Below are 13,714 nucleotides of genomic sequence, written 5' to 3'. Positions count from 1 at the left end.
CTGGAGGAAAACCCGATGTCTCCATGTTTAATTGTGAAACGTAATGCGCGCTTATGCTTATATACTACACAACATAAGACATATTACGAGCTAAGTACTCCGTTTTTCTTATTTGCTTACCTGTTCCTGAGCAGCCGATGACGTATATGTATATGTCACGGCGATGTTTTGCCTAAGTAAGGCGTGAGTGCAAGTCAAAGCCGAACATATGTTTCCACTTCGAGCCTCTCATTCTCCACGTGTCACATGTACTACATGCTTTCAAACATTTCGTAATTCGCGAACACGGCCAGTAGCGGGCAGCCAAACTACGACTACAGCACAACTAGTACAACGCTAGGCCTTTTGCCGAGATACCATCCCACCAATCAAATATTTGCATGCACAAGTCGCGGAACGTGGCCAGCGTTTAGTCGCTGCAGCGACAGAGATCCAAATCACCATCTGCATCTGTTGATCACGAGCAGAGACCACATCGCTTCAAGTTCCGACTCACATGTACAAATTTATTCTCCTTCGATAACGTGTTTTATTGTTGCATAAAGAAACGGGACACGTGATATTTTTCGGAAGTATTCGCTTTCGGCGCAATACAGTGCTCCTTTTCCCAAGTCAAGACCTACGGGGCACTTGAGACCAGAGTAAGTTTCTTTCCTCGTGTCTTCTGCGTTTCTGCCCGAATACTTAACCACGCAGAGAAAGCGAGCCGCTAAATCTGACCTCGAACGGTTTGTGTTCTCGACACTGATGCGGCGAACGTAAAATAACGCGTCTCTCGTTCGCGAACAAAGGATCAGTCGACGTTACGAGCTTGCCTTCAAGAAACGCGGTGCCCAGGATGCTAGGTCTTTCCGGCAACGTTTTTGCACGAAATCTCCGTTGTCGACGCCATATATATATTTCTGCGGCGCATAAGTCTATAGAATACCTTTTTCTGACCATTCTCAGCTTATAATTAGTCGTTGCAAGGGCAGTTTAAAACGCTTTTACTGCGTCATTATGTTAGGCTTAGTGCAGCAGGACACCCTGAATCGCTTTAGAGTGCGGTCAACGTTTATCTGGTTTATCCGCATTGCTCTGCAGGGGAACGAAGATGGCGACGTCTACCGGCGGGCGTGTTCACCTTTGTATGAGAATGGCGTAGCGTGCTACGGCGTGTTGCAACTAGAACGTTTTCAAAGAATGTTATGACGCACAGCGTTATGAACGATAAACTGTGAAAGTGCTACAACACTAGCTTTGTCGGAATACGACGTAGGAACCCTTTACGACTTGAGTAAGAAGCATGTTTGTAAACTTAGTGTATCATGTTTGCTAACGCACGTAGAGTATGTCAGCGTCATTGGATGAGGTTAAACTCGTTTTGTGCCGTTTACTGTAGCAACCGTACAGATGTATATGAAATTCGGCATTCAGTTATCTTACGCTATATGGCTATCAGAGTGTTTCATATTTCTACATCTAAAGTAAATAGGGCGTATGCAGGGAGGTTTATATAATTAGAATGTGCGGTGAAAGTGCCTTTCGAAGAGAAGTGAAAGCGGCGGTAATAAGTTAGAGGAACGGCGGCGTTTGGCCTTCCGATACGGATGAATTTATGTTGCGCTTGCATGCTAGATATTGGAACTCACCCGACGGTAGTGGATCAGGGAGAGTATTTTAAAAAGAACTTCGGTTGCTTTTAATGTTAACGAACGCTTGTTCAATGTGCGGATATGTGCACGAGGCGTGTGAGGGCGATGCGCACACGTATTACACCACAAAATTCGAGATTTGGAACGAATTTCACGTGACCTGGCTAGTATGTGCTACAAACATTACAACTGTGATACGTCGAGGACCGACAGAGGTTATGGTCATGTAACGTACATAAGCCTGACGAAGGATCAGATGACGTCATAGGCCTCCAGTTTCTCAGCACTGTGAGAATAAAAATCGCGAGCAGGTGAAAATTTGCAAGAGTGAAAGCTGACAAATTTTCAATGGCGCCGAAAGTTTTGAATGGTTTTGAAGTACCTTTCAAAGTCGGTACTTGATTCGCATTTGGAGTACACTGTCGCCGTTGTGCATTCCCTGGAGATACAATTAATTAATTGTCATTATTACAACAACAAAAAAAGTAAACACGTTACCTCTCTAGAGGGCGCTGCAGCCACGATGTCGATCTGACGTTGTTCGGTTTCGGTTTTCGTTCGCTACCACGTGCTATTTAGAATATGAAAATTAGTGGGATATTCTAGAGATAACATCCACATAGTACAACGACTTAGGAACATCAGATGAACGGTGAACGTAATGATGGTGAAGGTCAGAATGGCAAGATCGTCAGTCAGTCGAGTGGTCAGTCAGGACATACAACAAGGCGGCGCTTGTGACTGCAGCGCTCCCTGCGTGCGACGCCATGTGGATAAGCGAAATGGAAGCAACGTTGATTGGAGGTACTCAGTATTGATGTAGGCGTTTATTGATAGCACATAAATAACGCATTTATAAATAGCGTTTTGGTAGGACACAGATACATTGGACAGGACCTTTCAATTACACATTTTTGTGTTGACGAAGAATTCGAACGAAAAAAAAAAAAAAAAGTGCTCTCTTCTGTTTCCTAAGGAAGGTGAAAATCTCCCAACGTCTATTCATGTCGTTTCGTGAACGCATTCTAAGACGGACGCCAATCATGACTTCCCCCATACCCTGTTCTCTTTTTTGTTTATTCCGGGCGTGAAAAAATCATTCATTCGGCTTCGGATATCTCCGTATTTTGATTATTTACACTTCATATTTTTTTCTTCATTGTTATGCAAATTCAGTGTGAGGTACGTTTAACACCTTTGTCTGCAGTCACTGCTTTACATGTTTTTCACATATTCACATGCGAGTGCAGTTATTGCGAGAGCCGTAACGTAGGTGAGAGTCTCATGGGTTACACGGGATGCAGTTCACAAACACTACAGATAGGTCTTGAAGGGTTGCAAGACACTGTGCATTCACTCGAGCGACATTCCGCAGAATACACTACAGCGGAAGATGCGAAAAACGGCATAGCTTCCTGCAGTCACGTGAGCTGTCAACGTCGTGTCTTCACGTACACTGCTGACCGTGAGGAATATGCTTCGACACAGCCACAAGATATTCCAATAGCAGACGACAGGAAAAGACGCTGTCGGTGTCTTCTATTAAGTGTCGTCTGCTAAGTGCGCACGCCGCTCCCGATATTCCGGCACCGTGTGAATGCTCAACATAATATGGGTCGGAACTTCGGCTCCGTGAGCAGTGTTTTCGCGTTTTCTTCCGCTAGAACCTTCAGTGAAAACGTCGCTCGTGTGAATGCACGGACATAGTAGGGAAGTGAAACACTCCATGCAAGAAGTTGCGCTTAAGAAAGTTAAGTTTTATGTAAGAAACCCTGGAGGCTGCAGCAGCAGTCGTGTCACCAAGGGGTACTGTGGTAACGGAATAAAAAAGTGCCAATGCGGCCGTAATTAAATGCTGATAACGTAAACTTTACAGGTAAAGTGCTAAAGATTGATTACGTAAATGTGACGGGATAACGAAGGTTAGGCTTATGTGCAATTGTTTGCACCATGTTGAGGAGCCATACGCAGGGCTGCAACGAAATATGAACTCTACCCGGTGTCTTCTGATGAAGTGGCATGGACGGACGGAGGCCAATTCGTGGATGAGCTCCACAGTGAAGAAGCGGATGACTCACACGTGCAAATACAGCCACCCAATCAAAGTGTGTGGCAATGTTTGTCTCTCGCTACGGTCCAGAAAGCCAACTATAAAATTTGTGAAGATGGTATCACATTGCTGGAAGAACCCAGTCCACGAAAATTCGGTGGACCATCAAAAATGTTTAATTTTCGAAATTGAAATTCAAATGCGGATACAACTAGACGTGGAGTACCAGTTGCAGTTTCCTAGACAATTTTTTAAGAACCGCAATGCATCAGGCAGCGCCGACGTACGCCACTGCCACCACCCCAGATTAGCATCCTTGCCTCCGAACTTCAAAGAAAGCACATTTACTAGCTAATATGGATTGCGCATGACTTCATTCTCTGTTTTCATCGAGTTCCTATGACTAATCAACGTCCTACTACATTTACCAGTACAGCTCCTTAACTTCACTCCTTTGTTGCCGCATTTGCATTTGTACGTTGCCACCCTTCCGTGCTACACGCATTTGCTGCTTTTGGCGAATGATATCTCAACGAAACGATGTACTGTTGACGTTATCTCCTTGTACTTGTCGCATCTGGTATGGTATATTGACACCGGTGGAGTGACACCTTCACACTCCGTTGCTACTCCTTCACACTACAAGCGTGTATCTTAAATGTCAGTTATGCGACCTGAACTAAATTGATATTGTTTTATGTTTGCGAACAACATCAGCAGCGCTGGTTACAACAACTCTTACAAACGCGCTATCGCTAAGCCTTTCGGCGAGCATGGAACACGCCTCAGATGTTCCGTTTTCTGAACGACCAACCGCGTGTCCAATACGAATCTCTCTTCATTTCATTGAGAAGCTCACGATTCCCCAAAGGCCGACCATTTGAAAGAAACCCACAATTATTCCATTACTTGACACGTCAAAACACGTGTAAACCATTGCCCGTATCGCACTTGGGGCTTTCTCTCATTGTACGCATTGGACCCGTTCACGGAGCTGTGCGGCGCGGGAATGTGTGTGGTGTAGTGTGTGTTTTTACTCCCGCCGTTTTTGGATTTCTCGCGAATATGCTCAAGCATCATGCGATGGAAATGACTTGAGGTGAGTTCCGAATCAGTCGGCGACGTTGTCTGACCGCCGTTGTTCGTCGTTTCTCTGCGATTTGAGCGCAAGAGCCGCCGAACAGCGATCGGTCGAGCTTTGAAATTAGGCCTAACGGTGCCCGCCGTAGTGTTTACAACGCGAGGGTATGCTGTCTCATTCGTCCCTTTCTTCTGAGCGGGATGTGGTGTGTATCGCGTATTTTCTTTGTCGCTGATGTCGTTTCTCTTCTTATTTTGGTGGAGTCGCCTGGTGGACGGTCAAGGGTAGGTGACGTGAAAGTTATCGCAGGAACGCGTGGAGCGAAGTTTGTGATATCCCCCGTTGAACGCGTATCTAGACTGGGGTCCGGTGCTTAGCGCTGCATGTGATACTTCGTAAAATATGAATCGCTTTAAAGTGTGTTTACAGCTGCTGATCCGTGCGAAGTGCTTGCATGTTTGCATCCCTTTCTGGTCGATGTTGCGTACTGTTTGCGTGATTGTGAACACGATTTGCCGTACAAGGACGAAAGGTCCAAATATCGGGGGAATGGCACTGGAGTAGTGTTCGGAGACTGAGGCAGGCACACTACGTGAGGGGTATCCGGACTCGATTATACCATAAATTGCATCGTGAAGTCGGTTTTCACTGGTGTTGTGAAAGACGCGCCCACGCAAGCGAAGTTGCCGACTAGTGCTAGTGAGAACAGCTGTGATGTTGCACCGCGTGTCCCTCATGGTGTTCCAAGGTGATTTCCTGGAAGGTTATCGAATTGTTGCTCAGAATACGTTGTGCTACATAAGATATACGGTGTGTTTTGTTTTGGAAACATGATCGTTCAGCAGCAGACATTCAGCAGGTCAGGGTTAACGTCAGCCATAATGCGCAGTTCTTGCACGTGGCCGTATGCGTTGGCAGATTGAACGCGATGTCTTGCTGAGTTGTCCTAGCAACAAGTCTCGACGAAGCGTTCACGCCAACGGATCTGTTGTTGAAAATACGCAAGTCGCGTGCATGTATCTGGGGCATATGGTTACCGCCTTTGCAAGGACTCCATGGTAGGTCCTCGAGAATCCGCATTTATGGTTTTTAAACGTGAGACATCAATATCGAAGATTTCCTTCGTTGGTCTTTAACGGTCATGAAACAACAATGACTTTCAGTGCAGAACATTTAATGTCGGCAAACGTTGCACAAGGTCGTGCAATGTCTTACTTAGACAAACTACCGCGTGCCTTCTAGTTCGTGAACTACAAATGACTGTTATTGATAATAGAAGCTGTTCTTATGACCTCAGTGTAACAACGAAGACACAACAAAGTTTTCATTTCACATTCCTACCATTCACCATGTCGAAGTGAAATTAAGTAACCCTTTCCTACTATGGATTTGAGACAATCTCTTAATGTCATTAATGCCTCACTTAAAAGGGTTAAAAAAAAACAGTGCTGTTTTTTTCCTTTTTTTTCATAGAATACAGTACTAGCAACGAGTCACTGTGTGACAAGGTACACCAAGTGCATAAATTGACTTTGATGGGGAGGGGAAAATAGGTTATACAGTTCATTGATCAAATATTGACAAAATAGAGAGTACCTAGTATCAGACCATGCTAGCCAGTACAGTACTGCCTTAGGTAATGTGCGATGAGTGCCCCTATTGGGACAGGATTCTTGTTACACATACAAACTGCCTTCCACATGGAGATAACGAAATATTGTGTTGATTGTCGAGGACAAAATATTAATGTGTTGTTGTCTGTATGCTGTATTTTTTTCTTTTCTTGAAAAAGTGGTCCTCAAGGAAAGCATGCATGAAACCGGGCCAGAGTGTTTTAGCCGTTCGTAAATTTATAGCAGGCTAAACTTTGTAATTTTGCTTATGAGATGTGGCTTACAATTGAGCTGGGTAACCCTTGAATGTATATCTCTATCCACAGTACAAGGTTGCTCTATTAGTGGTGTTACTTAGCCCAGTGGACATATATTAGTGACCACTAATATTGGTTGAGTTACTGTTGTCACCACAGATGTTTCTTACAAAGGGGTTGTGACACATTGAATGATGTGGTTTTTTTACATTATACACACATTATATTGCACACTAAAGTATTGAGGAAAAGGGAATTATTTTTCTATGTGTCGTACTTGCCGAAATATAAATCCGTGCTCGTACATTGGAGCGCGTTGCGGGGGAGGGGGGAAACCTAATATAAAACCTGATGATTGAAGGAGGAGATTGCCCCCCCCCCTTTCTGGATTAGCCCCTGGCATGAGAAGCAAAATGGGGAAAGCACAAAGGAGCGAGACTCAAGCACTTGGTCTGTTACCCGAAGTACAAGTTTTCAGGACACACTAGTTTTTAAAAACTGGGATCGTCTAAGCCAATCGAATTTCAAGCTGCTGAAAGGTTACATGTATCACCTACAACCAAAGAAAAATGAACAAACAAGCTCTCGCAAAGACGTCACTCCTCCTGAACTTGTCCGACGTCCCTCAACCTGTTGGGAAATGGCACGAAATTTGCAGTCAGACCAGCACGTGTTGATGTTGCCAGTAGGCAAGGTGTCATCTTGCTTTCCTCCAACAAGTGTGGTGTACAAACAACCATCTCTAAGAAATGTGTGGCCAAGTTTCGTGCTGCGTTCAATGTGGATGCCCTTTCCTTTGTTTCACAGGCTTCCTGGCAAAGTTTTGGTAAAATAACATACTATATCACACACCAGGAGACCTTATTACGAATAGATAACTCTCAATATTCTATATTTTACCCACTGTCTTCTTTTGCGATAAAGCCATGACTGCTATTAATGCCGTTCTCAAGCCATATGTTGGTGATCGCAAGAACAATAAACATGCATTACATGATGCTAACGTCCTTTGGAATCTGAACAATTTTCGCCTGCCTGCCATCACACAGACCAAAAAACATACGATAGACACGTTTTGGTTAAGGATCATAAACCCTTGTGTGCTTCGAATAAAATCTTCCTCGGTAATTTAAGTCCTGCCCCTTTTTGCTTGTCTCAGTTTCTCTCCTTGCACTTGAGGAGAGTGTTACCCGCAAGTTCATTGTACCACCTCGCTTGCCCCATTTGTTGAACTTTGCAATTCTTGCTGTCCAGGTGTAAACGTGGTGGTGCTGGCAGCTACAGTGCTGTGGCCCGCAAGCAATGCACTCTACGCTCCTTTGCAACGATACACCGTCTAGCAGGCAGAATAACAGCCAGATAGCCGTATTGGGAACCAACCAGACAAGCTGGAGCTTTAATAAGAAGCCTTCCGCACTGACAGCTCTAAAGCCTGAACTTTGCCAGTGGGAGCCTCCTGCTGCCTGGCGACCTCTTGGACACATTGCCACCTCAAAGCCGGTAGTCGTGTGCCTTCGGAAAGGTGTGTGAAGACCAAACAAACAAAAATGGAGAAAATCGGAAAGGCTTGTCATGGCATTGCTGGGGTTCGAGGATTCTGCGGTGGGAATTTGAAAGTGAAAAAAAAAGAAGAAGAAGACAGGGTGTTTGGCAAAAAAGTGTCGTTTATTTCTCAAAAATAGGTTGCAGGACAAAGATTTCCCACAGTGTGGGTGGTGCAAACAAAATTTCTGCCACATACCATTGTAGTTTGCATACGTGTCACACATTAATTAGGCTAATTTTGCTAAATTAACTTGAAAGCTAGCTAGCAATAGTAACACTTTTCTTCATGAATTTGGAAACTTACGGGCACAGATGAGGAAGTTACTTGACAAAAGGAACTTGTTACAAATTAAGCTACTCTGTAAAAAATGTAACATAGTTTCTCAAGAAGTTACTAATTGCGAAGTTCCCAAGTTGCTTTGGAAAAGTAACGAGCTACTTACTTACTCCATAATATGCACTTTTTAGTTTTTGACCTTTATGTAATTAATCCATGTCTTGATATCACAGTGGGTGGTGCAAGATACATCAAAATCATCCTAGTTATAGATATAACGAAAGAAGCTGTACCTTTACATGCTCCCTTAGGTTGGTGTTTGAGGATTTTGATGCCTTAATAAAAACTTTTTTTTTTTCAGCAGAGCACAAAGCAGTCATCGGAACTTTAGGTTAGATTAGTTGTCATCCTCTGTGCATACTTCATGGAACGTGGTCCAAGCGTAGCAGTTAATCTAGCTCCACAGTGTGCTCCACCATTATAGGAACACTGCTCGTTGGTATGATAAACGTCACCTGAGTATTTGTAGCATTCACCGTGCAACAACAATAAAATGTAGTCAGGTGCACTTAGGACGTTCAGTAAGCATGGACATGGCTGCCCTCTCATGAAAGAGGGAGGACGCGGCTCGTGTTATTTGTCAACTGCAATTGAACAAAGGGAACTTCAATACTTCAATAAAGTTACCTAAAAAAAAGAACGAGTTCCTCAAGAAGTTACTGGAACTCAAAAGTAGTGAGTTAAGTTAAAAGTTACCAACAAAAGGTACCCCTATACTACTTATGGCCATAACGCATTATTGAAATCAGAATTTCAGGGCTTTTATAAGACCTACACAGAAAATACACACCCGAAGATCCGTCACTCCCCGAAACGCACTTGCTGAAATTTTGGTGAGAGTCACTTTGACAAAATTAGCCTAGCTAATGTGTGACATGAATGCAAACTGCCATAGTGTGTGGCACAAACTTTTAAACATGTCACCCAGGAGGTTGTGAATTTTTATGTGATGTGGCCTATTTTTAAAAATGAAATGGCACTTTCTCTTTGAACACCCATATATGTGGGAACAGGGGCAGATTTAAGGGGGGGGGGGGGGGGCGTGTGTTCCCTATGTGAAAACCCTATCTCCTGGATGATGCTGTGCCGCAAAGCACGAAATTTTCTTACGACCCCCCCCCCCCCCCCCCCCCCCCCCCCCATGACAGACCCTTAAATCTGCCCCTGTGTGGGAACATCCTGTTATCTATGAAGCAGCTTGAGACAAATGGCATAACATATCCAGAGATCCAAATTTCTGGATTTAATCCTCTCAGTTGGCATTTCTCACAGTTTATTTTCACTGACAAACACAGAGCCCTTGTGTAACCCCCTAGTCTACACACTGGCCTTTACAGAAGCATGTGCACATTCAAGACATAAATGTGTCGCTTGTGCAGTATGTTTGACATAGCTCGAAAGTTACTGTGCTAACACATTATCCCCTGGTTCATTCATCTCATTTCCTAACACTTCACTTTGCTGCTGGCATGTGTGTTTGCAGTGCACCTTGATTTGGTGCCATGTTATGGTTCCCTAATATTATGTTGTGAGGCTGTTGGGTACAGTTGAAAAGAATATTAATTGTCACTTGCGCATTGCAGCATTTGGTGCGAGACGTGCCAGGCAACATTTGTGGCATGCTGTGACAGTTGCAATTATGGTGCGAGGATGCTCGATCGGAGTTGCTTACTTCTTTGGGATCAGATGGCCTGTGCCATGGAAGAAAGTTTTGCTGTGTGGCCTGACTAGGCTGTAGCTCTATTTGTTCCTGTTCTGTTTCTTCGCTTATCGCTTTGCACTGAAGTCAGGTGGAAATGTGCATGTACGCTCCACATATCAGGCACATTTAGAACAAAAAGGAAACGTTGGTTTTTACTCTATTTCTCGCGATCTAATTTCTTTTTGCAGATCCCTTTGCTTGGCCAAAGCCAGCCTAAGGTCAGGTGCTGCACTGCCTATAAGCTAAAGCTAAGGCTGGAAGCCAAACTGAAACCATAAAGAAGTCAAACTTGATCAAGCTGAAATGTTATTGATGTCAAAGTAATATGTACATTTTGAAAAAAATTTATTTTATCATAATTTACAATAATATCACTGGGGCACCGTAGTGGATCTATGCACGTTATCACCTGCAAAGAAAGGAAGGCGTAACACACACCAGCTTGTGTATGTATACGAAGTGCATGGGCAATGCAAAGCATAAAAAAGGGGACATAACGTCTGCCCTCTTGAAGCTTATTATGTTTGTAGGAACAAATTTAATGCTCCATTAATAAGCATGTAAGAGCATGGCTGACGAAAAGCTTGTAATTTCAATGCAGTTGTCAAAAAAATCTTGCGATCACAAAAATGGTGGTTCGGTCATTCCTAATGGTGTCTTTTGTGACTTGACACCTTTAGGATGTCACCTAAGCAGCCAAAAGCACTGTAGTCCTTCACACGTCAAAGCATGCCATTTATTCAAAGAAAGTGATCAGCGTAATTTTGTGTAGAGCATAGATATGCCGGAATCGAAAGGATATATAATACACCAACCCTATAAAAAAAGAGACATTTTCCTTTGAATATCTGTGTACATGAAACAAGAGCCTTTATGAACCAGTGTGGGCCAACCGAGGCATTATGCAAATGGAATAGTTTTCACTGACATGCAAAAACTATTATCTCGTAAATCCACGAACCTGTCGTGCTCCATTTTCAGCTATTGTCAGTAAAAGGACTCTGTACTCATGCATATCTGAACTGTATGAAGATGTCTCTAGTCAAACATGATATATTATGTCTTTGAAAGTGACAAAAACGAAGGCACTAACTCTAGTTTGCTGCAGGACCTCCCAGCCAGCGTAGCTTGTGTACTAAAGGGCCTAGTCATATTGCATGTTCCCGGCACTCTTTCGTGCCAGATCAAAGCAAAAGACACCAGCACACAAAAGTTGAGAATAACAAAATGCTGACGGTTGTGTGCTTTTTACAGATGGGGCACGCTAGGAGAGGGCTCACATTGCACTCAGTTTTTGCCACCTAGTTGAGTTAGGTTTGCCATCCTCGACTTATACAGTAGCACGTGTAAAAGTCAGAACAGAAAGGAGCACACTTTAATGTAGTGAATGTGGTGAACTTTCAAAGGGAAAAACAGAGAATATAAAAGGAAATTTTTATTTATTTTTTCTTAGTGAAGCTCATTAGATACCATTCTCTCAAGTACAGCTTTATACTGTTTTTTAGGGAAAGTGGAAAATTGAAAGTATTTAGCAATGAAACCAGTGAAGTAACACCTACCTTTGATGTAATGACTGAGCTAGTACAGCACAAGGCTGCACTGTGTTGACCACCCGTTTGTCGGTTTGTGTTTTTTGACAATGCTCGGCGTAGTCATATTAAATGTGAGCAAATGAGCCGCTATAATACTTGCTTTCTCTGTGTACACAGAGAAATTCCCCTCCCTTTCCGTGTGAGTGACTACCCTGCTGAAGTATCTGAAACCAGCTTTTGTTTTATGCGCAATAACAATTAAAGGTAAGATAATTCAGCAAACAATTTTTTTTACCTGTCCAAAATTTCTAATATTGCAGTGACTAAGCATGAGGAAGCACGGAATGCATAGGGCATTGTTTTGTTGCACTTGTAACTTGACTGCGTGCTGCGCCGTATCAATCATTGGGTTGTGTCTTACAGAGACTCCCGTAGAACAGCACAGCGCCGCACAGTCTTGTCATGTACGAGCCACTACGAAGAGACCAGCTGTTGAACACCTAAGGAAAGCTGACACTCCGGAGTGCGCAGCCACATCCAGGTCAGCAGTGCATGCTTCGTTGCCGTCTCCTGGAACTACAAGTGACAGTGCATCACAAGTGACAAATCTAGAAGCACCGTTAACGCTTCCATCAAAAAATACTGCCGTCAAAAGGGGTGCCCCCCCGACCGTCGTCAGAGTAAAAATTCTCTCCCCAAAATGCTCGTCAACAGCCAGGGGCAACAGCGCGAAAAGATGCGAGTCATCTCTAGCAGAATGTGAAACTGCAAACACCGTATCGGGCATAGGGAAAAATGTGGCGCTAAAAAGGACGCCTACAAAATCGGAAGCGTATCTCGAATCGAATCAGAAAGCGGTTAAAATAGTGTCTAGGCTACCAGAGAGTTCGAATGTAAAGCCTGCGTTGCAGCAAGTGGCGAAAGGTCTGGGGTGCTCCGGGAAACTGTCGGCCACTCCGCAACTTGGCCGGGTGCCGAGGAAGGTGCAAAGGAAGTTGTCCTTTGAGGAAGCAAGAGGCTCCAAAGAGAAAGCAAAGGAACAAGCCCTGTCCCACAAAAGGCAAGGCTCGCCTCAAACCCCGCTGAAGACCACAGCAGCAAAGCGACCGAAGTGTGCAGCTAAGTTACAGTTGCTGCCTGACAGTCTGGAATCAAAGCTGGGAACTGTGTGGAGGCAAGTGAATTTACTGAAGGAGGAAGTGAAATCAAGGACACCATCCAAGAGGGAACCTGGGAAAGTGTTAGCACCAAAGGTATCAAAGGATCCTCCACCGCGCCCGCAGAGGGCCGGGCGGAAGAGGTCCTTGGAACTTGTGGAGGACGTTCCAGATGTTGGATCAAAGAAGTCTGACAGCAGCATGCAGGTAAGGAAGAAGATAGTGGTGCAGATAGGCATTTTGTTGGCAAATACTATAAATTGTGATAATATACCAGACAGAATAAAACTTTGTGTGAAACCGTGTTGAAAAAGAGAGTTATTGTGTCTTTGCATGGCTTTTAAAGTGCCATTCTGGACCTAAATCGAAGCGTAGAAACTGCTGCTGCTGCTGTTCCTTATAGTGCACATAGTCACAACAAACTATTCGAATGAATTCTATTGCCAGCAGTTTTGCTGCCTGATGTTAGTGTCGGCAGTTTCGGGTATTTTGTTTCGCAAAGCACTGAAACGACCAATCCAGATCAAAGTTGTTGATTGAACTTGATCAAATCATGAAGCCATCTGTCATTATGCACTCCTGTTACGTCTGCTGTAATGCGTCCACTAATGCTTGGGTCAGTGCAAATACCCCGTGCCGCTTATGATGTGCCACTTGCACATAGCTCATTTAACATGATTCTAATGGAAAAACCATTCATTGTGAAAGCTCCCCCAGAGGAGAATTTCATTTCCCATCTAAAGAAGCAACAAAAGCCAAGCTAGCCTTGGCAACATATTAGCCTTGATGCAGTGTACTAACACAAC

The 13,714-nt window shown here is 44.0% G+C and overlaps 1 protein-coding gene across 9 annotated transcripts in view; it reads left to right on the top strand.

Annotated features, from left to right (window-relative positions):
• The first annotated feature begins 433 nt into the window (after window positions 1–433).
• Window positions 434–13,714, top strand: part of LOC135394549 (mucin-2-like) — a 31,371-nt gene continuing 18,090 nt past the window's right edge. Inside the window, exons 1-3 of one of the 9 annotated variants that reach the window (XM_064625344.1) lie at window positions 434–641; window positions 7,890–8,157; window positions 12,175–13,115. In XM_064625344.1, coding sequence (XP_064481414.1) covers window positions 7,938–8,157; window positions 12,175–13,115 — 1,161 coding nt within the window. In that variant the 5' untranslated portion in view covers window positions 434–641; window positions 7,890–7,937. Of the gene's footprint in view, window positions 642–1,113; window positions 1,277–4,663; window positions 4,784–4,910; window positions 4,930–4,951; window positions 5,050–5,111; window positions 5,514–5,653; window positions 5,824–7,889; window positions 8,158–12,174; window positions 13,116–13,714 lie in introns of those variants that run through there. The other 8 variants (XM_064625343.1, XM_064625342.1, XM_064625349.1 and 5 more) reach the window with 8 other exon arrangements.

This window comes from Ornithodoros turicata, chromosome 5, assembly GCF_037126465.1.
Source record: "Ornithodoros turicata isolate Travis chromosome 5, ASM3712646v1, whole genome shotgun sequence".
In the NCBI taxonomy this organism is placed as follows: Eukaryota; Metazoa; Arthropoda; class Arachnida; order Ixodida; family Argasidae; genus Ornithodoros; species Ornithodoros turicata.
This window is presented reverse-complemented; position numbering and strand designations above follow the sequence as displayed.